We start from the raw sequence: 27,053 nt of genomic DNA on the forward strand, positions 1-27,053 counted from the left end.
TTCATGCATGCTCACACACATACAAGCATACGCACACATACAGCAACTACAGAAAACTTGCGCCTACTCTGCTTCTTTTTGGTGGTATCAAGCCAAACAGTCACTCAGCATTTTGCAGTTAGTCTCCATTTGGCACTAGGAACCTGTTCTTACTGTGGGAGTTCTGCCCTGTACACAGTCTGGAATGTGCTTACATGGCTGGAAAAATCCAACCAGAGTGGAGATGGAGACAGATGTGCAATATAGAACAGAGAGAGAGATGAGAGAGAGAAAGTCTATGTTGCTCTAACTAGATGCAGTAGAAAGTTTAAGAAGTCTGAGAAAAATGGTGAAAAGCAATGAATGAACAGGCTCATTAAGGAGATTTATCGACTCTGCGCACACCAAAATGAGACACAATGTCCAGAGTGGGTGTAAAGCATAAAGAGACTAGTTGCGAAATAATAATACAATAGATGCAAAAGAAAACAAGGACCGGGGTATTGGGAGAATAAGTAAATACTTACAGGAAATAAGTCTCAAAGTGAAAGGGAGAGGCCAGAAAAGGAAGAAAATGAGAAGAAGGAAACATTGCTACGAAGGTATAACAGAGTTATACCAGAGCCAGAGGAAAGGTGCAGTGAGATAAGGAGCAAAACTAGGAGCAGAGTGGAACTGACAGGGTGGTGGAAGTGGCACCTAAGTGAGGGCTTTTTGTGCAAACTTGGGCCCTGCGCCCTGTGTTTCCATCCTACTTGTGAAGCGAACTGTACAGTCTTTCCTATATAACACCAACCAGTAGACTACAACTAGAGTGACTCAGCAGTGTAATTTTAAATTGATGCATTTTCCATTTCCCGTTGGAGGGCCAGCATTTAAGTCAGTCTGGGGTAATGACGTTGATTTTGAAGGTGTTGCCTTGAAATCCATTTGTTATGTAATATATTAGATTCATCTTATTGTGCACTCTTTTGTACAGTCAGTTTGATAAAATGTGCTCTATTCATTCATGCTTCGTATGGTCATATTTACCATGACCATATACACAAATACACAAATACATAGAGCATCACAGACATTGCATGCCTAATGACAATGTCTCTTTCTGAAATATTACAAATGTATATCTAGAGTAAATAACCTATTAATAAAGCTTCACTTTGTAGCGACAGAAATGGCCGAAAAGAAACATTTGATCAACATCTTTGGTCCAAACTCGCCCTTGAGCTAACAACAAACAACAAATGAGTCTAGGATTATTGTTTTTCAGTTCTCAAAAATCTCTAACTTCACTTTTCACTTTTCTTATTTGACAGAACTCATCGTGTACTGCATGATAATAACCTTTCTAAGTCTACCACAGGTACATCTGGGGTACCTCAAGGCTCCATCCTAGGTCCTCTTCTCTTCTGTATATACAGTATATGTTACCATTAGGTAATATTATTCGGAATTATGGGGTTAATTTTCATTACAATGCTGATGATACACAGTTATACATTGCAGTTCAACCCAGTAAATCTATCAGTCCTCTCATGGAACAGTCTTCCCACTTATATTAGAACAGTTCCTTCTCTGGAAACCTTTAAGATCAGAACTCACCTGTTTTCTTTGTCCTACATTATATATTTTACTGTAACCATCTGGTTGGTTCAGTTATTTTGTTTGTTTTAATCCTCTCATTGCAGTGTGTTGGTTTTATTGCCATTGTTATCAATGTTTTATCTCTCCCTATTTTATTTGTGTTTTTTAATAATCTATCAATTGTATTGTTTGTTAGTTCTGCTGTTGTTTTCATAGTTTTTTGTAAAGTGTGTTGAGATACTCTTGTGTGATTATGCACTTTAAATACATTTTGACTTGACTCGATTTGACTTTTTTGTCAGCTCAGTATTTATCAGACCAGCGCTAATGCTAATGCTAAAAGACGTGGGACTCTAGTATCCCAGCATTGTCTTTACTCTGGATCCGCCATTTGCACCATACAGTCACATTTGGTGTGGTGTTCATGATCTGGGTGTGTTTTGAATAGTCTGCTGTCAGTGTTCAGATTTGATTAGTACATCACACCTGTGACAGCCAACTAGCAAACAAATTTCTTCCCCTTTTTGTGAAGAGACTCTGATGCCCCGAACACAAAAAATGAAAAAGCAGGCTATAAAGCTTACTCATCAAATGCAGCCTCTTGTTTTTAATTTTCACCATAAACCATCTTCTTTATAGGGACCATATCCTAAAAAATAGACAGTATTTTGGCTTGTTTCAACAGCTGCTTCCATCATGTCCTGCTTCATTATTTCCTCGCGAAGCTGGATAGTAATGAGCTGTTTTATTTAGCAGGCCTCTCTCTCTCTCTCTGTGTTGTGATGACTCACTCTTTATAGCTGACTCCTGATTGACAGTGCTCATTTTGTATGTCCTCTAATTAGCTGTTCTAATAAAAGAAGAGGGAATGATTTTTCAAGCTTGCACACCCTGAACATATAGGTGATATGTCAGTGGCCTTAATTCAGTCTTCACTTCAGTATGAGACTGAGGTTGTTCTCTTGAACACTCACATCATGAATCGTGAATAGTACATGGAGCAGTGGTTAAAAAGAATATATCTGAATATAATCTGTCCTTACTTTTATAGATAAAGTCTGAGGCGCAGTATTCACCTCTACTTGTGTAGAATGACATACAATATGTGGTGTATCAGCCCTGACAGAAAGTGATGCCAGTTGCCACAAGAGAGCTCAGTTTAGAAACACGTGCAAAGAGACCTCTTGGTTGCCTTGTCTTATCTTAGAAACACTTGACAAATACAGAAGATCTGTTTTTCTGCATGCTGTGTACAGTATGGTGTGTGTCCACTGTATACAGCATGTAAGAGAAAGAGTGAGCATTTTAGCATGAGGTCACATGTTTGTATGCTTTTGTGCCAAGTGTTGGATTGCATGTGTTTGAGAGTATGTTTTTAGGGCCGTATTTACTAAAGGGCATGCTAATTATTGAGTGCAAACTCAATTAAGATCACCAATTAAAACTATGTCACTTTTTCAGTCGGACTACATGAGTCACATCCATAGTCCCACTCAACATACTGAGAAAGCTAAAGGCTTGCCACAAGGCTTGTCAAAATGGGAATGGCATGACTCCATAGGTTCATTTTTTTTTATTTCTTTAAGCATTGTAAATATTGATATTAGTACTATTATACTAAATAATATTACTAGGTAATGTAGGATTCATTTTAATGTCAGTCTCAAACATTTAGAAGCTATAAATTATCAAACAAAATTGTCCATGTGTGTTTCTTGTGGCACTGACTGAATAGCACAGCAGCCATGGTTTTCCTATTGTGAGAATTTAGGATGTTCCCTTCTTTGGATGATGAATACAAGCAACATTTACACACCTTTTAGATGAGTGAATTAATCACAGTGATAATTTCTATGTCCATGTTGATAAGCTACTCTATTTTACACTATTGCCACTCCTTAAAATATACAGTATGTATAAATGTGGCTAAACATGCTGAACACGCCAGTTGTTTATACCATTTCCACAAACAAAATGATTGTGCACACTTAGATCATTATCAGCATTAGAGGCACCACAAATGCTTAATAGATGAAGCCCTGAGTGGGGAAAATGGGAGTATAGCCCATACTGTGCTTGCATGTGTGCTTGCTGATTGGCATACATGAAGGTGTGTGTGTGTGTGTGTGTGTGTGTGTGTGTGTGTGTGTGTGTGTATGTTTACTTGTACTTGCTACATAGTGAGGACTGAAACACTTTTTTTTTTAACCTACAGAGTGAGGACATTTTTGGAAAGTGAGGACATTTTGGCTGGTCCTCACAACTTCCAAGGGCTGTTTGAAGGTTAAGACATGGTTTTAAAGGTTAAGTTAGAATTAGGTTATGGTTAGGCATTTAGTTGTCATGGTTAAGGTTAGGGTAAGGGTCTCGGGATTGCATTATGGCAATGGTGGTCCTCACAAAGATAGAAGTACAAGGAGGTGTGTGTGTGTGTGTGTGTGTGTGTGTGTGTGTGTGTGTGTGTGTGTACGTGCATAATCATACAAAGAATACAGCTGGTATTATAAGCTTATATTCATCTGGTGTACCTAAATAAGATACAACCTTATTAACTGGATTTGGATTTTATAGTAATCATAAAATAAGTGAAATTCAGTTATGATTTTATTTAATCGTTTACATACCAACTTGTGCTGATATTGATTTTTAATCTTCCTCTGTTGTTGTTTTGTGCTCCAGAGGTGCCGCTGGTCCTCTACTTGTTCCTGCTCATCTCCCTGGTCTGGTTGTGGGCAGGACTCCATATGGGCTACAGGTACCTGTGGATGCTCATCCTCTACGTCATCTTTAACTGCTTGCTGGTGAGCTCATTGACTTATTTATCCATTTGTTTTTTTACATACTTGCTTTCTTATTTTTTATACACTCAATCACATCTCCCATCTTGTATTGCAGGCACTTGTTGGTTATGCCTTTTTAATCTAATCATTAGTTTTGTCATTAATTTCACTGACACCATCAACATAAATTTCCACTGTCATCTTTGTTAATGTCCCCAGTGCAGAGTTATGAGGTGAAACTAATCTAACGAAATGCTTTATTGTGTACCCTTCATTTTGCCAGGCATTTATTTTTTCAGGATTGACTTGAGTTGACATCATTAAAGTTACACTCTTTCATGTTGTTACAACTCCTAATTACATTCCCAAATCTCCAAATTACCTGCCATCAAAATGTTGCCATTTTGAAACTGTACGCACTGAGCCAGGAGAAAATGTGGGGATTTGAAGGTGCATGAGTAATAATATCAGGATGTGTACTTTTGGATTAACATAGATCTTTTCTTCTGTGAGGTAGTTGCTCAATGTGTTTGCATTTCATAGATTGTGATATCAGAGGGTTTTCTGGAACTTACCATAAATAAAATATTGATAATTTGGGCTACTAGACTGGTGTGTGTGTGTGTGTGTGTGTGTGTGTGTGTGTGTGTGTGTGTGTGTGTGTGTGTCTGTTGATGTTTTGTTGACTTAGACAGCGAGAGAGTGATGAAGGCTACTTCATCCCACTTTGAAGCCCTGCTTTGATGTGTTGGCAAGGCTGAGCAAGAAGAGCCTCAGGAGTGGAGAGAGAGGCAAGGCTATCACTGTGTCACATCTCACTGAAGCCTCTCACTGCCATCTCTCTCTCCACTTTCCATTTGTGCTTTTGTCTGTTTGTTGTCTCTCTGTTTGCCTCTCTCTTAATTTGCTGCTCTCTATCTTTGTTCCGACTCTGTGCTCCATGCTTCAGAGGAGATAAAGAAAAAATGTTAATGAGGCATAAGATAACTCTGTCACCAAATATCTCCTCACAGCTGGAAACCCCCAGACATTTACACTGCTATCTACTGTAACTTCAAAGAGTTACAGAACAGACAATCATCAGTGATTATAGGTTATAGGTTACAGATAGTACTTTTGGTTTCAGTATTTGATAGCACCCTCTGTTCTAGAGAATTGATTTCTCCATGGCTAAATCTGTAATGCAACTTATACAAGACTCACAAATATTAGTTCTGTATCAATAAGCTCTTCTGTTAACATTATTGCTATTATTGATTGCACGTGGCTGATCAGAAAAATGTGTGTTGTCTGAGAGAATTTCACTGAACAAAGCCTGCTGTGAATCCTGTCTTTTCCTAACCAGAGAGAGCTGCCAAACAGTCTGAACAAGTATATTTGTATAGTAACACAGTGTCACATGATGGAAAGATATGACTTTTTTTGCAAAGATATCCAGGGAGCTCTCCCGAGCCCACTCTCTTTGGTACAATAGATTCTTTTCTTTCTTATTTAGTCTATAAATGTTTGTGGTCCTCTTCTGTCATCCTCTTAGAGACACCATCTGCCTGTAAAGTGTGCCATAACAGGTCTGTGGTAACCCGTGGTGATATGTGGCATCCACATGCAAAAGACAACAGTGTTGCACCAAAGTAAACTTCTCCTGTTGGTACAGTGACTAATGAAGACAAGTGATGTCAACGCCAATGGTCGATGTCGCACTTAGCACGTGTTTCTGAGTTTGTCCCACTCTGTGACATCGTGTGGTCAGTTTCTTCAGCTGACCAATACTGAGATGGTGCTCTTGGTCATTGGTTATATGACCAGGTTTTTCAATTACGGGATTATTTTTCTTTTTGACTGAGGTAAACATCCTGCTTTAATCCCAAAGAAACACAAGATTAAAGTCCTTTGTTCCTTCGGTAGTGACCTTAATGTGTTCTTGTCTTTGATTTAGGCCCCCGAGGCCTCCCACTTCCCTGCCTCCAATCCTCCGATGTCGGCCTTCACACAAATAACACAAACATATGCACACACACACCGTCTCCTCCTGGTTGGCTCTATGGCAATCAGCTACATTCCTACTGAGAGGGGAGAAATACAACATAAAAGGACTTCATGCCAGCCTAATAGATTGCCTCCCGTTGCATCCAGTTTGCCCTTGGCTTGAGGTGGGACAAGTTGACCCTTGCAGCTTTTTCAACTGTTCAAACTCAGCATTTTCTAAAAGAAAAAAGTCTTTTAGAAAATAACTATGGAATTGATTTTCAGTCCTAGCTCCTACATTGCAACCTCAAAGCTCAGACTAAAACTGGAGCCTCTGGGGTTTGGTCTGGGTCTGCTGTAGGAATAAAGAAGTATTCATCAGAGTGGAACAGACAGGTAAAGAGCCCCAAAGCCAAAGCATGTCCAAGGACATTGATTAGCATTAAACAAACTCGTCTGACCCAGTTTTTACAAAGAACTGCTATGGAAAGATACTCTGTATCGATGGAGATGCTCTTCCCATGAACCAAGCATGGTTGCAATTAGCTTTGTGTGGAGCAAGCTTAATTTATTTAGCTGTGAAGGAGAAACGAGTTGCAGTAAGAGGGCTGACATTTTGTGTTATTGTGGGGCTTCCATTAGGGACTGAATGAAAGTTTAATGAAAGCAAATGGGATCCTGATAAACAAGACAGATGCAGGCCTTCAAAGATATATGAAAGAAGTTAATTCATGTGTTATTGTGTCCTGGTGCCATCGCAAGAACTTCTGATAAAAGGGCTACTTACAGGATGCGTTTCAAAATTGTTGCACAAGAAGTATGATGATTGTCACATCCATTATCAAATTCACCCTTGCTAGATACCTTCATCTTAGATTTCATGTCTCCCGTTCTGCACTAGCTTGATAACTAGACTGAATTGTAATTTTGTTTTCACTTCAGTATTGGAATTGCTGCACTCAATGTGGAAATGTTTAAATTAACAAAAGAGGTTAACAATCTTTGTATTTCCATATTGCACAGGCTAAGATGCTGCATAACCACCTGTTTCTGGCAACATTATTATTCCACTATAGCTGCTTATTTAAACACGCTATCTTATCCTTTATTCAGGTCTTTAATGCTATAATTTTCTATTTTGTTCCATTGCCTTGAGGTTGGAAGTCGTTATACTGTAGGTTTCTGCAGCAAAGCATAGTAGAGCGGTTGTTGTTGTTCCTTCATGCCGTGAATTTTCCATTAGGAGAATTTTCCATGTTTACCTTGGTATTGATGTGGTTGTGTGGCTCACCCCCCAACAGCTGATTACTGAACACCATTAAACAGCTGCAGATGTTACAGCTGTGCACAACTGTGTTTGTGTTGCAGAGCACAGATTACTCTCAGTTATTGAGCGCTGTGTTTGTAAAAAGCAACCTTTAGTCTCCATAGCCAGGTATTCGACCAAACTGTGAAACTGGTCGTATTTGCAGTGATAATGAATCCATAGACTACTGTTTTTTTTTTATTCTTTCTTCGTATTCCTTTAATCCCTCGTTTTCCATTAAACCACACTGTTACCCTGGATCCACATCTGTGCCACATCAGGCTCTATTAGAAGACAACAATCAAATCACTACAACACCACCCCTCATTATTTCCTCCTGCGGCGGCCCCTCTGCTGGTAAACCTTACTTCTTTGTATCATCACAGTCAGAGACATCCACAGCAGTGAAGCAGCACCATGCTCCATTACAATTCAATTCCACCCCTGCTTCCTCATTCAACCTTTGTACTTGCCTAAAAATAGGACACAGGATATCTGTGTGTTATTATTGAAAAGAAGACCCAGGCCCACACGTGTCCACACACACGCAATCAGCTGTGTGAAGCCTGCAAAGAATTAGGAATTAGGGGAAATAGATCTGTTGCTTTTATGAGCACAGAAAATGATTTCCACACAATACAAAACACTTTTCCAAGTTACGATTGAGGAGAATATTGCATCAGTTACCCAGTGTAAAACAATAATTACACTGTTCCCAACAACAACATTATTACTCTACTTTTTTGTCTCCTTGTCCTTTTCACCTCTCACAGAGTACACTTAGTACACTTAGTAATACTCTAGCGTAATATTCTTTCTTTTTGTCTTTCCCTTCTCCCAAATGTTTCTGCTCACCCCCCTTCCCTCTCTAAAGACGTGGCCTCTCTAGTGACCAGTGAACACTTACATAACAGGCCTATGGTAGTAAAGCCTGTTCCTCAGGCTGCACAGCCTGCTAATGATCTTTGCTAATCACCCACAATGCTGTTGTGAAGGAGCCACAGTCATGGATAGCAACATGCACACCCATATGTGAATACACACCTGGCTGCTTTTGTTCAGTGTTTTGTTATCACACAAGGAAGCTCCATTTCCTTGCAAACAAAAAGTCATGACAGTACAATCAGTCTTCACAACACTAAACCTAGCCCCTAACTCTGAAATGATATAAATCTCTCATTTTGAAGCTCATTTATACTTCACACTCCTCAAAGGTACATTAATGCACGGACACATATACATTTACGTGGATGTACAGCACTCACACTTTGTATAACTCACTCTTTAAGAAACCAGGCTATAAAGCACAGCCAGTGACCTGTTATGTGTTCCATGTGTTTTATCTATTTGCAGCCCTTTTTTTCCTTCTTACAAGCTGGATGTTCCTGTTTTACAGTGCACCCATAAACACACAGTTTCCAGTTACTGTTGTCTTCCTCATAATGATGATTGTAACCATCAGCACTGTTTATAATCCCTTTTCTATGTCAATATTCCTCGGGTACGTGGGTAATGATGATCACTTTACTACATAAAGGAGCGTGATGGGCAAGATTACTGTCCTGTTTCTTGTGCTCTGTCAGACACAGAAAAGAAAGAAACAGAAGCATGTGGTTTGGTAAGATGCAGCAGAATATGTAACAAATTGCTTTTCATAAAGTGAGATGTTTAAAACATTCAGTTTGGGACAGTTTTGGAAGTCCTTAGTCTCTGCCACTTGTTGAAAACTAAGCATTTTGCTCACCAGACATATTGAAAATTGTCTCTCTGCTAGAGGTGTATTTTTCACATACAAGGCAACTAAAGAAATCAGGTTTTATTAATAAACATGTTGCATATCTAAAGACCACGCATGTCTCCTATGATGTCAGTTGCTCTCCAAACCATGTTTAGAAATGCATGTTTTACTGTCCCTCATGGTGTCCAGGAACTTACTTTATGCCCATTTTTTGTCACTTTAAATGAGACCGAACCACAGTCTTTTCATATGTCTGACTGAGTTTCTGTGTGCGATGATGGGGTGTGTGTTTGCGTGCACCTTTATGCACACGCATTCACACATTTTGTGCCTTGCACTCTTTGTGCGTTCCATCTCTGTCTACTGTCATCGCCCGGTGATAGGTGTTGTGAAATACTGGATGGGTCTGTTGTATCTCACACTCTGGTGTTTTGGGGTAATTCACAGCCCAGTGCTGTTGACCAAGCTGTTTTGTAATGACGAGGAAGTAGAGGAAGCAGAAATACCAGGGTGCCAGTGATGTTATGGCCCAATGATGAAGTAATTCTCTGTTAGTCATGCTGGAAGAGATGCTGCTGCTAATAATGATGTGAAAGAAGTTTAACTTTTTAGTGCAATAGCCATGCATTGCTTAATAATAATACATCCTGACTACAGTATGACTTGATATAACACAATTTGTGTGTTACAGTTTGAAAATATGTACATTTATATTTTAAGCATTTACTCCCAAGTATCACGAGAAACCATGAAACCTGCCAGCGCCTGAGACTTTGTCCTTGCAGATTCCATGTCTGAAACAGGCTTTAGATCTCATGTGATCTTGAGGAGCTCTGCAAAAGATAAAGGAACAGAGCCATGGAGAATGTAGAACTTATTTCTTAATGCTGATTTTTTCCTCTTTCTTTACAGGGCTTGTATGTGTTTGCAGTGTACTTTGTCATGCACAACCAGCTGTGTTGGCCGACTAAAGCCAGTTACACAGTAGAGATGAGCGGCCATGACGGTCCCTCTCCCTATCAGGGAGGGGGACCCACCACTGTAGGGGGCGACATCAGCAAATCAACTCAGAATCTCATCAGCGCCATGGAGGAGGTACACACACACACACACACACACACACACACACACACACAGAGCTCGATTATACAGAGTTACAGTATTTATCACCCATATGTTCGACACTCTCTAGCTCTAATGCTTAGCATTTTTATTTTAGTCACAGTGCACTTGATTATCCACTCTTATCTATGTCCTCATCTCATAACTGAATGAAAAATTGTGTCTTCTGCTTGTAGATTTGGATATCGTTTCTATTGGTTATGAAAACATTTTGCTTTGCTGAGATCTGGGGATGTAGCAACCAATCCAAAATTCACTTCCTGGTTAAACTTAAACCTACCATAATTGTGAGCACATGCAGTTTTCCATTCAGTTCTTTTTTGGTTTCACCTCTTAATCATTTAGGGTTTGTTCACAAACTGTGTTATCATCTGACCACTTGATGTTCTTTGCCCCATTGGCGAGATGGTGCCACATATCTCAAAAATTTTGTAAAATATTATCATAACTTATGATAAAATATGACCCAGCTTGTAAAAAATAGAGTTGGAATTTTCTTTTAGTTAATAAATTTCAGTCTTGGCTTTATCTTCCCTCACTGTGTTCCACCTTCTCTCTTAGTCGATTTTCCTCCCTCCCCTCTTTTTCCCATGCCCTCATTCCCATGGCTCTGTTTGCCCATTCCCAGTCCTCCTTCACACATTTCTCACATCAGCTGAGCAAGACTCTACAGAGAACATTCATATTCACTCAGTCAGACACTCACATTCGTTTGGCCTGTCTGCTTCGGACTGATTCTGTGTGTGTGTAAACGGTCCTCATAACTCCCACAAACACCCACATCACAACATCTCCTTTTGTGACCTTCCTGTCAGACCAGCACATCGCATGCAAGCACATACTGTAAACGCACTGTATAGACACACACATGCAGTACTTCTATAGTAACTCTCCTCAGCAACATTGTCCCTGGAGAATACCCTATAAGGATTGAGCTGTGGTGCGAGGGAGTGAAAGAAGGAGAAGAAAGGGGTCAGGTTTAACTTCATTACTCCTGGGAACCTCCCCTCTTCTTCCCTTCCCTCTCTCTTTCTCGATCTCTGTCCACATGTAGGAATCCAGTAATCTTGTTATTCATGAGAGCACACTCCTGCCTCTCTGAGATTTGGCTACAGCCGAGTAAGACAAATAAGAGTGCAGATAGAGGCCGCTAAGAGTGCCGATGTGAGTGTTAGATAAGTGTTGATTTGTGGATAGGTTGAAAGGAAACTGAAGTGAGATTAGAACAGGGATAGGATCATATAATTTGAGGGTTGAATACCTTGTTGAAAGGATTGAGTCATCCACTCAATGCCTCCCCTCAAAGTGGATGTGACAGATCTGAGGTGTCTGGTGGTGCTTAATTCACCTCACTGGGATCTCTGTGCCAGTTACAGCCCAGCAAGCCTCAGAAGCATGTACAACACACAGACACACACACATTTATGCATTTACATGGGCAGATGAGGCATTCATAATAAATGAACACAGTGGAAAATAAGAGGAAATAATGAATTCATCTGGTTCTTGTGGGAAAGAAGAAATACACACAAACAGTGATATATTTTTGTTGTTTCCTCTTTTTATTTCACTCTCTGCTGTCTTCTCTGTCCCATCGCTCCTATCTTTCGCTGTGTGGATGCATGAATAAAGCCTTTTTCCCCCTCAAAATTACTAACTTTGGACTCTCCGCTGTCATTTGTCCAACTGTGCTGGCAGCATAATTTCCATGTTGTTAGACTGATTCAGTATGAAACCCTAGACCCACTGACCTTGCTCTCGCCCCATGAACCCACTATGGCCCTGTGGGTTGGCCTTAACCTTTCAGAGTGCTTGGACAATATACAGACATGATTACACGGCTGACAGACGCAGCCATTCTCTGAATTAAACGTCCAAATGTGCGTGTGTGTGTGTGTGTGTGTGTGTGTGTGTATCGATAATGAGAATGGTTGACCTGATTTTGCCCTGCATTATCAGGTTAATGTTTTTTGGGGCGTTGAACTAATCTTTATCAAAAACACATGAAGACAGTGTTTTATGTGAACTATGATATGTAGCTTAAGAACTACAAGCACATAATTTACTCTCTATATAAAATGTTTTACATGACAATGTGCATTAACTGGTTGCAATCCATTTTGTACAATTATTTTGAAAAGTGCTATATAGATAAATGTATTATTCTTATAACTTATCAAGGGGGAAAAATACAACAACTTATTCAGTAGGGTTTAAAAGGGATTTATTTTCCCAAAAGTTACACAGCATGTGATCCTCCGTGAAGGTGAAAACATAAAAATTGAGGTTCAATCAAAGTTTTCGGCCAATAGCGACTGTAATACATGCATATAGTATTTGGCCTGTGTGGGTGTTGATGTGCATGTGCTCATATGGCTGTATATGTGTGTCTGTGTGTTTCAGGTGTCAGCAGACTGGGAGCGAGCGTCGCTGCGGCCCAGCAGTCAGCCTAGCAGTGTGTTCAAACCCAGTCCTGTGATGGGAACGTACACCACCGAGGGAGGCTTCATCAACTCCAACCTGGCCACCACAGACGAGGAGTTGCAGGAGTTTGATGACCTCATATTTGCCTTAAAAACTGGTGAGGATTCCACCAACACACAGATGTACTGTACAATAAGTTTCTCTTACACTGTATCGTTATCTGTTTGACAAATGAGTTTCAAAAAGTACCATTATTCTACCTCAAACTGGCACAAAACAGCTTCTTCTTAATAACCCTTAAATTGAAATCCTGCTTTGTTTCTCCTAAAAATTACTGAGCTGCATGCAAACACCGATATTATATCTCATTTATATTGCACATCGGTTTTAGTTTATTAATCTGTTTAACCTATGTTTAAGCAGAAGGGTCCCGTTGAGGTTTAATGGCGACCTGGGCAAGATAGGCAGCAGCACAGACAAAGAAGTTTCCGGCAGATTACACAGCAGTAAAAACACATGGCAGTAATATAATATTGAATTTCCTCTTAGGCTCAATAGTGTCATCACAAAATTGTAAAAGAGTTTCCAGGTTTCTAGCTCACTTTTGTTCACTTTCCTAACAACTTCACCTTAAGTGCTTGAATTGTTACAACAAGAAGCAAAAGGTCACCACAATCCAGTGCAATGTGTTGGCCACTATACTTTTTTAAACATTAAAGGAAGGTGTGTACTTAATTATTTCATAGTGTGCATGCAAACAGTATCTATAGCATCCATTAGCATCAGCCCTGATTGGTCATTCCTCTGCTTACCTTAAATTTTTCTGCTGCTATGGAAACCATTCTTCCTCTGTTGCCATCAATGTTTCATGAGCTGAGGGCCAAAACTGCTCACTGATATATCACCAACACACACACACACAGACAGTCCTGTGCTCACTCTTTCAAATCACTGAGTAATTGCTTCACAGTGTCTGAATAAGAATCAGGCCCAGTTGGACAACAGCCAACAGGAGCTTCAGTACACCGGGACACTCCTCCGCTGTAAATGTGACTCCACTGGAGTCATTTTCACACACTTGAAAAACAACCGATCTGATGTGAACGAAATCTGATGTGAAAGTGAATGTTTTACACAGCAGATGTTTAGGCTGTCTCACCTGAACACTTGATATAAATACGCTGCACTCTGTGACTTTAAAATGAGCACAAGAAATAAGTTGATTCTGAATAAATGTTGTGATGCTTTCATACATACAATTTCATACAATTTGAGGATCTGCTGTAGTCTCAAATTTAAAACCTACATCTTATTCATTCAGCTGTTAGGCACTGTTCCTATAAATCAAGCTCACACTTTGGCAGCAAATTAAGTAAATAGTATCCTCTTTTTTTACATCTGGGAATGATGAGCAAGTCATAAGCTTCAGTGATGCTGGTGAAAATCCTAAGTGATCAGTTTTAGTGTCACATTACAAAATCAAGATTAAGAAGAATTCTGTGAACCCTTTCAGGGGTGCAGCACCACTGTAATGCAATGAATAATCTTCGAGCATGGCATTTTCTGATGGGTTTTAGGTGAAAATCGATATGATTGTTTGTGTTGTAGCTTCAGCTCTGGAAATATTGTGATGCCTTAAAGCTGCAGGATTCTTGAAGTTGAACTCTTGGAATAGTTTGATCTCCAAGTCTTTTGGAAAACAAAAGTGAAAACATCCAGAACTTTGTCTGGCTTTACCAAACAGCATTTAATACAACACAAGACAATTAATGAAGACATATGTACATCGAGACATAAAAGACATAAATGCATTTTTTTAATAGAGGTTGGATTAATACTGGAAATCATTCTGTCTGGTGCTTACCCCAGATTGATTGTTATTTGGTTATTTATTGCTTTACAGATCATTGTCAGTCCCTGTTAAGAGTTTCCCCTCGGGGATCAATAAAGTATTTCTGATTCTGATTTCTGATTCTGATTACTCTGAATCAGAAATCAGCTGATGGACAGATAACCATTTAAAAGATTCATTTAACTCAGCTATAACTAAGTATAACCCAGTTACCTTTAGTCTCACATCGTGGAAAAAGCAAGAGTCTGGTCCTCCATATGGTGGTCGCTCTGCGAGAGATAAGAGATATGTAGTGAAGATAGACAGCCCAACCTGATCAGACCCTAAAGTTAATGGGACTGAGTCAGGTCACATTGACTTTCTCAGTTAATCTCTTGGGATTCTGGAGAATAACTTTCAAGGAAAATAAATTAATCATTAACAATTATTGAGCAAAGCCAGGCTTCTGATGGTTTTAAGCCCATTAAAGCTACAGTCCTGAGGTTTGATTTGACTTTGCAGAGAAGGTTGTCCTGTTCAGGACACAGCAGGCTTTAAATCTTGAAACCCAAATCAAACTTTACTTTGTTGGAGCCTCACAGAGTCTGTTCAGGTACCTCATGCATGTGTTTCATTCCCCGTCTCAAGTAAACTCAAGTTCTCCTGACCTCTCCCTGCTGTCCTGAGCAGGTGTGGGGTTCAACCTTAAATAGCCTCAAGGCTGCAGCAACCAAGCCAGGGAATTTATTTGTCCCCTCGTCAGCAAACTCAGCAGGATGAAGTAATCACTCATATTATTCAGAATAGCAGAGAGGCAAGTTTGCAAGATTTGATTAAGTCAAATCACTTGGCTCCTCGCAGGTCTCTGGCTGGGCCTCAAGAAAATATAACTGTCAAGCGGACACTTGATCTTTGCTGCGTGGAAAATAGAATGCAAACTTGTAAAAACAATCTTCTGATAAATTTGTGTTATAATCCTCTGTATTTTGCAGTTAAAACTTAATTTTTCAACGTGTTGCCAGTCATAAGGACATTCTTCCATTTCACACTTTCCCTGGTGACCTCTGACCTTCTCTTTGTCCTTGCGTGTCACACTGAACTTATAACCTGGTTTAATCTCAACCAGTCAGTCAGCAGTAAAGATAATTCACTAATCAGAATTACATAATAGGGCACCGCCTGACGGGTGTCAGTGAATAGCACTGTAATGAGGGTCTTCACACTTCATTTGGTGGTGAACTATTAACACACAGAAGCACACACGTCCTTTCAGCACATGTACTCTACGTAGTACGACTGAGAGCTGATCATTAACATGTTGGTTTTATTGTTAAAGGGCAGCTTTTTCTTATCAGTCAGCGTCGTGACATACCGACATACAGCATGAAGCAGCATAGGTCTGAACGCTCCTCTGGTGTGTCATAGGAGTCATATGTCACCTTATTCTGTAGGTTACTGTTTAATGCATAATACAAAGGATTCAACCAAGGACAAGAAACCTGAAAATGTATGAAGTACAACGTATCACTGTCTAGAACTTTCAAATTCTGGACTTATTTCCATTGTTGTTCCTAGTGTTTACCCAGCCAACAACCTTTATCAAAACAGAGGCCGGTATTCAGTGTAAAATAGGAACTTAGGAATAGGAAAAGTGAAAGTGAAAAGTGAGTCATATCAACAAATTATCAATACAATCAATAGTTTATTTTGGAAGCAGACAAGGTAAAAAGTGCCGTAGATACCCAAGAAAGAAATCACACCAAGGCTGCATAATTCTCTTTGTTGTCCTAATAATAGAAATGATTTATGTGATTTCACATCAGTGATTTTTTGTAGTAGCTCATAAAAATAGTGAAAATATTCAGAAATGTCTATCTCATAATTTGGAGAAATCCTTTCAGCTGTTGCTGGTTCCACACATAAAGTTATCTCTTGTTTCTTGGCCTGTTGCTGAATGTTTCAACTAAAAACATTGAACTCTGGAAGCTCTCGAGATATCCTGAAAGCATATAGTAACCTTCCTGGTGGAGGTAACTATAGCTTATTCTTGTTAAACACCCAGTAGATAGTACACATTGTATACTATACACTGTTATATAAAATCCATAGTAGCCCAAAGTATTTATACATATGGAAACTGTGATTTTGAGTACTTACTATATAGCATTACTGAGCATGTGTTTACTATACAGTACATACAGTATGTCACTGTTTTACCAACAGGCCTGCTGTATGATTTGTCCTCATAATGACTTACTGTGTTTCATTGCCACTTTCACTCTTACATCAGTCTCAGTCTACTCCATTTACAACTCATTGCCATGACTGATCAGATACAGTACAGTATGCTATGTAGATAACACAGACATTATGACATATAGTATCATTTACATAATACCATGTTGGCAATAATAGGACAAATGTGACAGATAATCAGCACCGCATATGATTAGCTGTGTGGATTTGTTGCACTGAATTGATGAAACTGTGGATATGAGGTGGAAGGTATATGTAATATATAAAGAACTCTAAGAAAAAATACACATACACTGCATAGAGAATAAATACAAAGAAAAAAATCATGTTTTTGGTTTTAACTGTAAATTTTGTCTGTTTTAGGGACTGGCCTTAATGTCAGCGATAACGAGTCCATCCCTGGAAGCCACGACGGAGGAAGCGTAAGCAACTCCCAAATAGTTGAGCTGAGACGAATCCCCATTGCCGACACACACCTCTAACCTGTTCACCTCACACATGTCCTCTATTCTTCATATCAGAAAAAATTACAGCACAGTATTTTTATATTATAAAATGCTTTTGCACTAAACACAGTTTTTTGAATAGAACATTTTCATATAGATGTTTGATAATGTATGTGATTTTTACTGTACATCTGTTTTTTATATATATATATATATGAACATATACATAAATGTTTTACTAAATTAATTTTTTAAAAGTCCTTGATGGAGTCGTTTTCTGAATGTATATTTTGATTTTTTTTTTTTTTTTTTTTTCTGTAGAGACCTAGCAAATGAGATAGCCAGATGTGCCCTCAGCAGAACTACTGTTGCTGAGTATGGAAATTGTGTAACATTGTTAATAAATGATTTACCATATATTTTACCTTTGGCTGTGCTGATTCCATTTTTACTGCTCATAACCTGTCAAAGAGGCAGTTTACCACTGGAGGGTGCCTCTGGTGGTTATGTAAGTGAGTCACTGTGGGGTCAGGGGTCACACCCTCACGGAGGATGGTTTGTGTTAAATGATTACTGACTCACAGGAATTTCACAAACTGGTTCTGCACCGAGAAGATGTCTGCTGGTGTCTGCAGAGAGCAATAAACCTGAAAAGAGTCTGAAAATAAGAAAAATGTAAGCAATGCAGAGCAGAGGAGTGTGTATATTGAATATTCAAAATACTGTAAAAGTTGAATTATATTAGCTCTTCAGTCATATTTGAGTCTGTTTTACTTAACAGCATACATGTTTTTAAGCAAAGGCTCGTCTTTGATCTGCTCCGTGAAGAATCGCCAAGTATGAATGTATTCCCCTTTTAGCTTTGACAGCAGCTTTGAACCTCTTGGAATCCAATGTCTATTTGACCCTTGCACCGACCTTTAACCTGTGTCCTACATCAACTTGACATCTGAACTTGGTTACTGGTTGCACAAGAGGCTGTTACTTTTACTGCTCAAGACAGAAAAGCAAAGGAAAATAGAGACACAGACTAAAGAGAAGCCGGAATCATCCATCCATTAATTTGTTGCCACCAATGTTTGATCATTACAGCTACCCGATCAGGTTCATTGTGGATGGTTGAGGTCACAAACAGATAATGAGAGAGCTGCAGCAGCAGGAGATGAGTGTGCTACTTGAAGACATTTTGATACGCAAGGAACCAACTCGAAAATGTTGTCTTTTTATATACCTCCATCCCACTGGCTAATGACTTCTTTCTCCTTCCTGCAGGCAAATGGGGGTGGAACTGTAGAGGAAAGAATAAGAGGAGGGAAGAAAGAATGAGTTTTCTTCTTTTACACATGAAGTAGTTTATTCTTATTTAGAAAGTGAACCAGAGCCAGTGTTTCGTAGCTCTGAAATCTATAAAACGTATTGATCCTACTCTCCCCACTCACTGTAGTGGGAGAGAGTGGAGGTGCAGAACTCCTCTTTACCCCTGTTGTTGTTTTTCTGTCCACCTCTGTGACACATATTCACCCCTGAAGCAGCAAGCAAACGTTGGGACTTGGGACATGGGGGGTGGAGAAGTTTCTGAAACAGCTCTATCTTTAAACAAATCATATTTCTGAACACAGCGATGCTTAGTGTGCATGCCTTCTCTGTTTTCTGCAATATGATAACCACTGTTGAGATTCATCCGCTCTAACCGTCAGTAGGAGTCTTTCCTCTGGGATTTGAAGGAAAACATCGCTGTAATGAGCAAAGGAGAGCAAATAAGTCATTACTCTTACATTTAACTCCAGATCCTAGCATTTCCAAGGGGTCCATTTCATTGTTCTTCTAAGAAAAGCAGTTAAGACACAAGCAATTAATTTTCATGCATTATTGCAGCCTGCCATCATGGCGACATTACAGCTCCGACATATTTCCGTTATGTATCCATTAGTGTAAACTGCATTGCCTGTCGGCTGCATTATGTCATCATTGTTAATGAGACATGGTGCAGCCAACATCAGTAATTTCTGAAGAGTACCAGGAAAATGGATCTGCTGCACAAGAAACGCTAAGGCTTCCAGACCTCTGGTCAGGCCTGCTGATAGACATCTATATTAACTGCTGCATAAAAACGGCTGACTACTGGTAAACCCAGTGCACCTAGGGCATATTTGATAGCATATTTTAGTTATGTAATTGACCACAGTGAACGCAGTCTTGCCAGTCTTATCTGCTTGAGGTCAAGTGTTTGACTATAGGTACCAGGTTTAGATTAGTTTATGAACTCTGAGAAATGGATCTGTCAAGTCTATAAAAAGCCCATCAAAAGGTGGGAAGAAAAGAACAATGGCTGCTAATAAAGATGATTAATAGTTTAAGAAAATATAATGATAATATAACAGGTAGTGTATGGGGGAGATGGTAACCCCTGTCTCTGTTCAAAAATGGTCTCTCTGGTTTCAGATGTGAACGTGATATTTCTCCAGCTGTTCACAAAGGTCATCCTCGGTCTTCCTCTCATTGGGTGTCCTGTAGTTAGGGTGTACCAGCAGAGATCTTGAGGTGTTGATTGGTTTGTGGTACGTGCTGGATCCTTGTGACTTGAAAAGCCCAGCCCAGCCACATCAGTGAGTTCCACTGGAACCTTTTGGTGGTCCCCGTTGAGTTATCAGTGTCCACCTTGGTCATAATTGAATAGTTTGACATTTTGGGAAGTACACTTATTCGCTTTCTTAGACAGAGAAGATTGATACCAAATGTAACACTTAATATGATGTTTGAGCCAGGTGATGGTTAGCTTAGCTTAGCACAAAGTGTGGAAATAGCTAGCTTAGCTCTTTCCAAAGGTAACAAAATCCACCTGACAGCACCTCCAAAGCTCCCTAATTAACACTTACATGTATATCTCATTTGTTTAATCCTTACAAAAATTGACAATTCAGGGGTTATGTGCCTGACCCTTTCTTGGTGTTTTTGGTTAAACCGCAAGGATGTTATAATAAGAATTGCTTTTCAAATCACTATTTCCAAGGTCAAGAATGAACCTCAGTTCATGAATTAGATATGATTAAATGTATTATGTTCTGTTGTGGAATTGGTTCTTCCTGAGTGCAAGTTGTCTCAAAGAGAAATTTTCAGATTTGTGAGGCAGTGATTTTGGTGGCTGATATAAAAGCAATAAATGTTTTCTGTAAGCACTTCACAGATGAGATGTTCAGAGCTTTAGTAAAAGTGTTCAAACTATCTAAATCATCTCTCTTAGCCATATGGGATAAAGCAATTAAACAGCCACAGCAAACAGCTTGATGTCCCAACCCAGCAGCCTTGGTTCCAGAAACACCAGACTGGAGGCAGACATGTTTATATTGAAGTCCTTGGTCTCTTCTTGCCTGTGTGCCCTCCCTATCTGTCTGTGCCGGGAGGGAACGACAGAGATCAGACAGCATACAACCAGGCAAAAGCTGATTCACATTTACAATCTGTATGGACACTCGGATGATGACTCTGCGCTTCTAGCTCTCAGTGAATCACCACTTCCTCAATGCAAGGTTGTCTGACAAAATAAAGGAGGGAAGACAGCAAACACAGGATGATGGTAAAGAGCACAGATTCTCATCACTCATGTCCTATTTTAGGAACTATCAATGATCTCTCTCTTGCTTGGCCTTGACAGTAAAGTTATGAATGGTTTTTGTTGTGTTTTTTAAATGAATGCACTTGTCTTTCACGATCTTCTCAGAAAAGATGCATGAGGTGACAATAAGAAATTACATTGTATTTATTTTTATACTTTCACTGACGCTCAACTAAAGTTTATTATGACAACAACAGTCTCCATGGATTACATCGTTCTTTAAATTCAATGGAAAGGGTGTGAATTTCTGAAACGTGATAATGCCACCTTTTGAATGTTTTCATTTGGTCTTTTCTCTATGGCTTAATGAATGTAAGAAAACCCTCCTTTCATTCTTTAGGCTCTGAATAAGTATACCATTTAGGTGAATATAAACTAGTCAGACCTTTTAATGGAACATGCAACACCTCGTCTCAGACTACAATAGAGTAACCCAGTTCCACACACAAAGCCTGGTGGCAACAGTGGTGCCGAGGGATGGGTAAAAGAAGGAGGTAGAAGGGTAACAAACATGCACACAAACACGTATGCTACCTGTTGCCCTGTTTAACATCCCTTTGGTTTTTCTGTTTTCACATCCTTATAATGATCTGTGCTGCATATAACTGAGCCTTCCGCTGGAAAAAAGGAAAGAAGGTTATTGCAGTACATGTACATTTTGTGCACTCAATGTCTTACAGTATAGCTGGCTGTATCTAATCACTGTAAACATACCTCATTAGAAGTATTTAGGCAGTGTATATGTAATTTGATCAACCAATCGGCCCCATGTGACATCTGTCGGATAATCAGTAACTTGCTTGCAGGTAATTTAAAGGGTATGGAAGCTGATTTTAGAGGTTTAACTCACCATAGAGAACCATAATAAGACAATCCAGATTAGATATAATTGAGAAGTAGTAATGCGTCAGATACAGACAGATTTGTGAATCTATGTATTACGCACATGGCGCTTGTACTCACAACATTCCCCATGCTCTTGTCAGCCTTCCCTGAAACAGACCACAGAGCAAAAAAAAAGGTAGCACGCTGAATCAGCAGAAACTTTATTCACAAGCGCAACAGAAGACAAAGTGACTCATACAAGTTTAAAAGTAAACATGTTTAAATGAGGGTCCTGAGGATAGTATGCTTTTGTACATGTGTTTGCATATGTTTAAGCTATCTTCCCGCCTTTCCTCACAGGCAATAAGCAGAGTAATGACATAATGCAAATGTGTAAGCTACCTACATCAGTGTACATGCATGTATCTGTGTGTGTGTGTGTGTGTGTGTGTGTGTGTGTGTGTGTGTGTGTGTGTGTGTGTGTGTGTGTGTGTGTGTGTGTTTTATATTGTCCCTCATTAAGTTGGCAAATGATGACCTTTCCATAATAAGATCAGAGCGAACTTCTCTTTCTACACTTGACAAGCCAAAGTGACTTGGACCATCTTGTCATCCACATTCAATTACATCGCACTCATCCTGGCTACCCTGTGTCTGACATCACCAACAACTCCTGGAGGGTATCCGGTGGCTTCCGCAGTGCCAGTGGTGTCACACTGTTTGAAAACTTTGAGTATATGTTTATTTTTGGGTGATTAGATGAAGACTTCGGCCTTCTACAGCCAAATATGGAAGTATATGGGCCTAAGAGTCAGTAGCCCGCCACAACCTGTAACTACACAGTAACTACCAAATATGTACCTTTGGTCAAAATTGAGTTTAGATCGGAATCTGACTTTTTCTCTTCTGTTTTACTATATAAAAAATGATTATGCCATGGAAATATATATTTCTTTTGAAAACATGATGTAAAATTTGCATTAACTACAAAAAACAAGGTAAAAAAACAAGCCAAAGCATAGTAACTGACTGTATTCTGGCTTTGTGTTGTTGCTCAGGCTGCATTCTGGTTTGGTAAGGTCTGGACCATCGCACTTACTGCACTTTGTCACAGAGAGACAGCCAACAAGAGAGCTAAGCCTAGGCCAAGTGAAAGTTAGCTGGCAAGATAGCCAAGGCTAGCCTTAGCTTCATTTCAATTTCAATTTTGAACATCTTGGTAATTCAGTTTGTTATCCCATATAACTAATTTAGGCTGTAATAAAATCAAATCATGATGCCCCCCACCCAACTCCTGCTAAAGTTAACTAGCTTGCTTAGCAGAGTAGTAGATTAAATAATGTATTTAAATGTTTAAATTATTTATTTATTATATTGATTGATTTAATAAATATGTTATTTAGTATAATAGTAGACTGGCATTCAGCAAGAGATACATTCAATTCCTATGAACTATGGACTGTAAATGATCAAAATCAAGTTTATTTTGGAGGCAAGGACCTCGATTGCAGAAAGAGCACATGTGAGATGCAAGTGTACATGACTGTACATGTCCATTATATACATGTAACTTCTGTCTGTCTAAGATCACAAGAGTAGTTTGGAAAGCTTTCTACAAAAAAGTAGCTTTATTTGTTGAGCACTCATCATACACAAAGAGACGCAAACTGAAAGTTGTAAACCAATTATCATCCAATTCTCCACTTCATGTTTGCAAAAACACATTCTCTGTACTAACTTAATTACAATAGATGAGATGCACCTGAGCCGTTGAATGCCGGTCGAGTCCGACATTCGCTCAGTTTTTATTTGAAGCTGCTGACACCCAGGTCAGATAACATGACCTTTTGACTCTTTCCATCCACTGACTCCAAAGGTCAGGCAGATTAAAAGAGAGCCTTGTGGAGGTGTATCCAGGAACACCATAGCAAACAGTATGTCTTGAGCCATAGACATAGACATCATAGATCAGTGCACCATGTTCGTTGAAATGAGCAGGTTTATTTATTGAAGTTGACAGTAGGTTGTAGCAGAGCAGCCCTGAATGAGGAATTTGACTGTAGTGAAGAAAAGAACAGAAAAACAGACAAATACTTTCTCTTTGGTCAGCTTCTAGCTGTCTCTTTTATGCCTTTCGTTGTTTCGCTGCCACATTAGAGTAGACACAGTGTGCTGTAGCTGCTCTATGAAATGTGACTCTGGAGTAGACATATCATGTCTGCAATTGACGCTCCTGTGTTGTTCTCACTATGCTGTCTGGTTGGCAAGATCATCCCCTCTGTGGCATGTGTTTGCTTTTGCTTATCTGCATGTACTTTAATGTAGTCTATGTCCATGTATTTGTTTTTTTGTGTGTTTATCCAAAATGTATGAGGGCACACATGTGTTTATGCATATTCACATGCATGTAAAAGTGTGTGCAAATCGCCCTCAGTGCATACTCTTGTGTCTACGCAGTGAAGCAGATTACGAGCAGAGCCTAGATAAAGTATTTCAGAGTCGCCAGCTATCTGTGGCAAGAAATAAAGTCGGTTACAAACTCTCACTAACTGATCTCCCTCTCTCTCTCTCTCTCTCTCTCTCTCTCTCTCTCTCTCTCTCTCTCTCTCTCTCTCTCCTTGGCATGCATTGCTCAGTCGAGCAGGCTGAGACCAGTTTTTGTTCACCCACCAGTCGCTTTTGCTGTGACAGCTAAATACATGTGAGAGATAGCTGCCCTCCTGTCATCCTCTCATGGCTATTTATTGTGACCAACACATTCACCACCATGACTGCCAACATCATCATCATCAGTATCATCAGAAGCACAATTTCCAGTTAAAGATTTTTTTCAAAGACTACATTCATTTGACCTGTTACCAGCCACCTTAGTCACTATGTTTCATTTTCTAATCTCAGTTTAGCTCAGTCCTGTTTGCGTCAGTTCAAAGTAAATCAGGACGTATCACATTGCCACTCAAATGAGTAAATGTTGTTTGCCTGGAGAGAAAGAGCACTTTCTGTCCTCATTGGTGAGGATGCACTCTATAAATACCACAATCTAAGCACAATAAGTGGAAATGTGGGCCATATTACTAGCAGATATCACCGCTGGAGAAGGACAACAACTAAGCAAAAGAGGAATGAAATGGGGAGAAAGTTGGTGGAGTGATGTGAGACAGAGGGAAACCTCAGTGGAGAAATGTGTGACCTTTTCAAACTAAAGGAAGTGACACATCAGAGAGAAAGTCATCATGTCACACTGGTTTCTCTGTGTGCGTTCAGCCAGACACAACTGGTTTGGTCCAGCAGTTCTGCACCAACAGCAGCAGCAGCAGCAACATGGCATGAGGCAGAGTAAACGGCCCAATCAGGCTCTGACTGCATACGGGAACAATATCAGTTATTGTTCTGTGTCCGTGATAAAATGTCAAATGCAAGGCAGTCAGGGCAGCACCTGAGGGTTGGCGGTGGAGAAGCTGACTGACCAACCCAGAACAATGGAGTTAGTGTGATGAAGGAGAAAAGACCTCAGATATTAACAGAAGCACATGTATAATTTTCATTAAGATAATGAAAGTATTTAGACTACCCCTCAGCCATATGAGTCCAACATCTGCATCAAAGAACTGAGAACCGACAGTGTGCTTAAACATTAGGTTAAAGAGCAAGAACAGAGATGCCTAATTGAACCTTAAATTGTACTCCAGTACATTCATCCCTTTCATGCAGATCTCTCGTCCCAATGTGTTGATAGTATCTTGAACATCTTTACCAGGAAGCGTCAATTCAGAGTAATGGGTTCTTTTTATATGCTGCATGCTTCGTAGGTCATATTGTTTGCAGTCGCCCATCTGTTGTTACATATCGGCAGGCGTGGAGAACACAGGGAACCACAGAGCTTAGTAGCAGTACAATTAGCTGTGTGGGTCTTTAACTGACAACAAAATGAACCTGAAATGTGTTTTTGTCCATTCCAATTCTTTATTGAAATCAATAGGTAAATCACTTCATTAACTACATAACAACACACAATGAGAAGTTAATACATTTCATCCATCATGATTAAATTATGTTATGGTCATCAGTGGTGTATGTTTTGTTTTTCCCTAAAATTAGTCAACATCCAACCTGAATTACACCTGAACTTGGCTGAGAACCTTTTGAAATGTGTACAATGTTACTCAAGGCGACAAAATAACTGAAAGATATTGGAGTTTGCAGGAACGAAGGCTATTGAAGATTTCAGTTGCTCTGCTATGCTGAATCAGTGTAAACCTGCACCTCTTACTACTTGAAAATGTAGAGAGTTAAACAGCTTTTTTCGAGCTCTTTAAAAAGTCTTGTGTTAAACGGCATTTGTGGAGTTCACAAAACATGTTCAGAGCTACTTTCCTAGTTGATTATCAAGATGTAAAAATCATCTTACTGTAACAGGGCATTTTAAAAAGTTAGACAGCAACAGATGTAATGACTTAAACATTCACCTCATACACCATCCATATCACATATTAGTCGTCATGCAGTTTGCTGTAAAAAGAAGCAGGAAGCATGGAGCAACAGAGCACATGTTGAGCAGAGAGTGAGCTGATCAGAAGACGACTAGATTTCTATGTGTCATACATTCCTCTCTGTCTGCTCAGCTCACAGTGATGATGAACAAAGCTCTTTGCAGCACTCACTGCTGCAGCGCCGCTCATTTGGAGGGAAAAGGGACTGCCAAAAACTGACTCCGATGAAATGAGAGAAACCTTTTAGTCTCTTTTTTATTTTTATTGGGCAGCCGCTCCACATGATTAAAATGAGTCACAGAACTGGAGCAGACCGGACCGGGCTGCCCTTGTCCTAAAGTGACTTTTGTGTGTACGTCTCTTAGAGAAAGGGGGGACAGAGAAGCAAAACCAGCCTGGTTTGAAAAATTTAATATCTAATTATGACCAGAGAAAAAATAAAGAACAAAAAAAGTGACTGAAAAGATGCTATTTTAAATATAATAATATAACAGGAAGTAGGGTACTGCAGAGTTAAGATGGATACTTCCTTGAAAGTTAAAAAAAGGCAGATTGTACACTTTTCCTGATTTGTACCACGTGGAGGGGAAAATTGTGTGTGTACAGTCAGATGTTGGTGTGGCAGCATGGGTGGAACTAGTAAGGGTGTGGTCTGTCCCCTTTTTCCTATTGGCTGATCACTGTCAAGTGAAAC

The 27,053-nt window shown here is 39.6% G+C and overlaps 1 protein-coding gene across 2 annotated transcripts in view; it reads left to right on the forward strand.

The window, feature by feature from the left end:
- The window catches only part of adgrv1 (adhesion G protein-coupled receptor V1), a 114,823-nt gene extending 96,968 nt beyond the window's left edge, over positions 1-17,855 (forward strand). The window contains exons 92-95 of one of the 2 annotated variants that reach the window (XM_044198044.1): positions 4,243-4,364; positions 10,265-10,447; positions 12,878-13,055; positions 17,349-17,855. In XM_044198044.1, coding sequence (XP_044053979.1) covers positions 4,243-4,364; positions 10,265-10,447; positions 12,878-13,055; positions 17,349-17,467 — 602 coding nt within the window. In that variant the 3' untranslated portion in view covers positions 17,468-17,855. Of the gene's footprint in view, positions 1-4,242; positions 4,365-10,264; positions 10,448-12,877; positions 13,056-17,348 lie in introns of those variants that run through there. The other variant, XM_044198045.1, reaches the window with a different exon arrangement.
- Positions 17,856-27,053: the final 9,198 nt, after the last annotated feature.

This window comes from Siniperca chuatsi, linkage group LG5 (genome assembly GCF_020085105.1).
Source record: "Siniperca chuatsi isolate FFG_IHB_CAS linkage group LG5, ASM2008510v1, whole genome shotgun sequence".
Lineage (NCBI taxonomy): Eukaryota > Metazoa > Chordata > Actinopteri > Centrarchiformes > Sinipercidae > Siniperca > Siniperca chuatsi.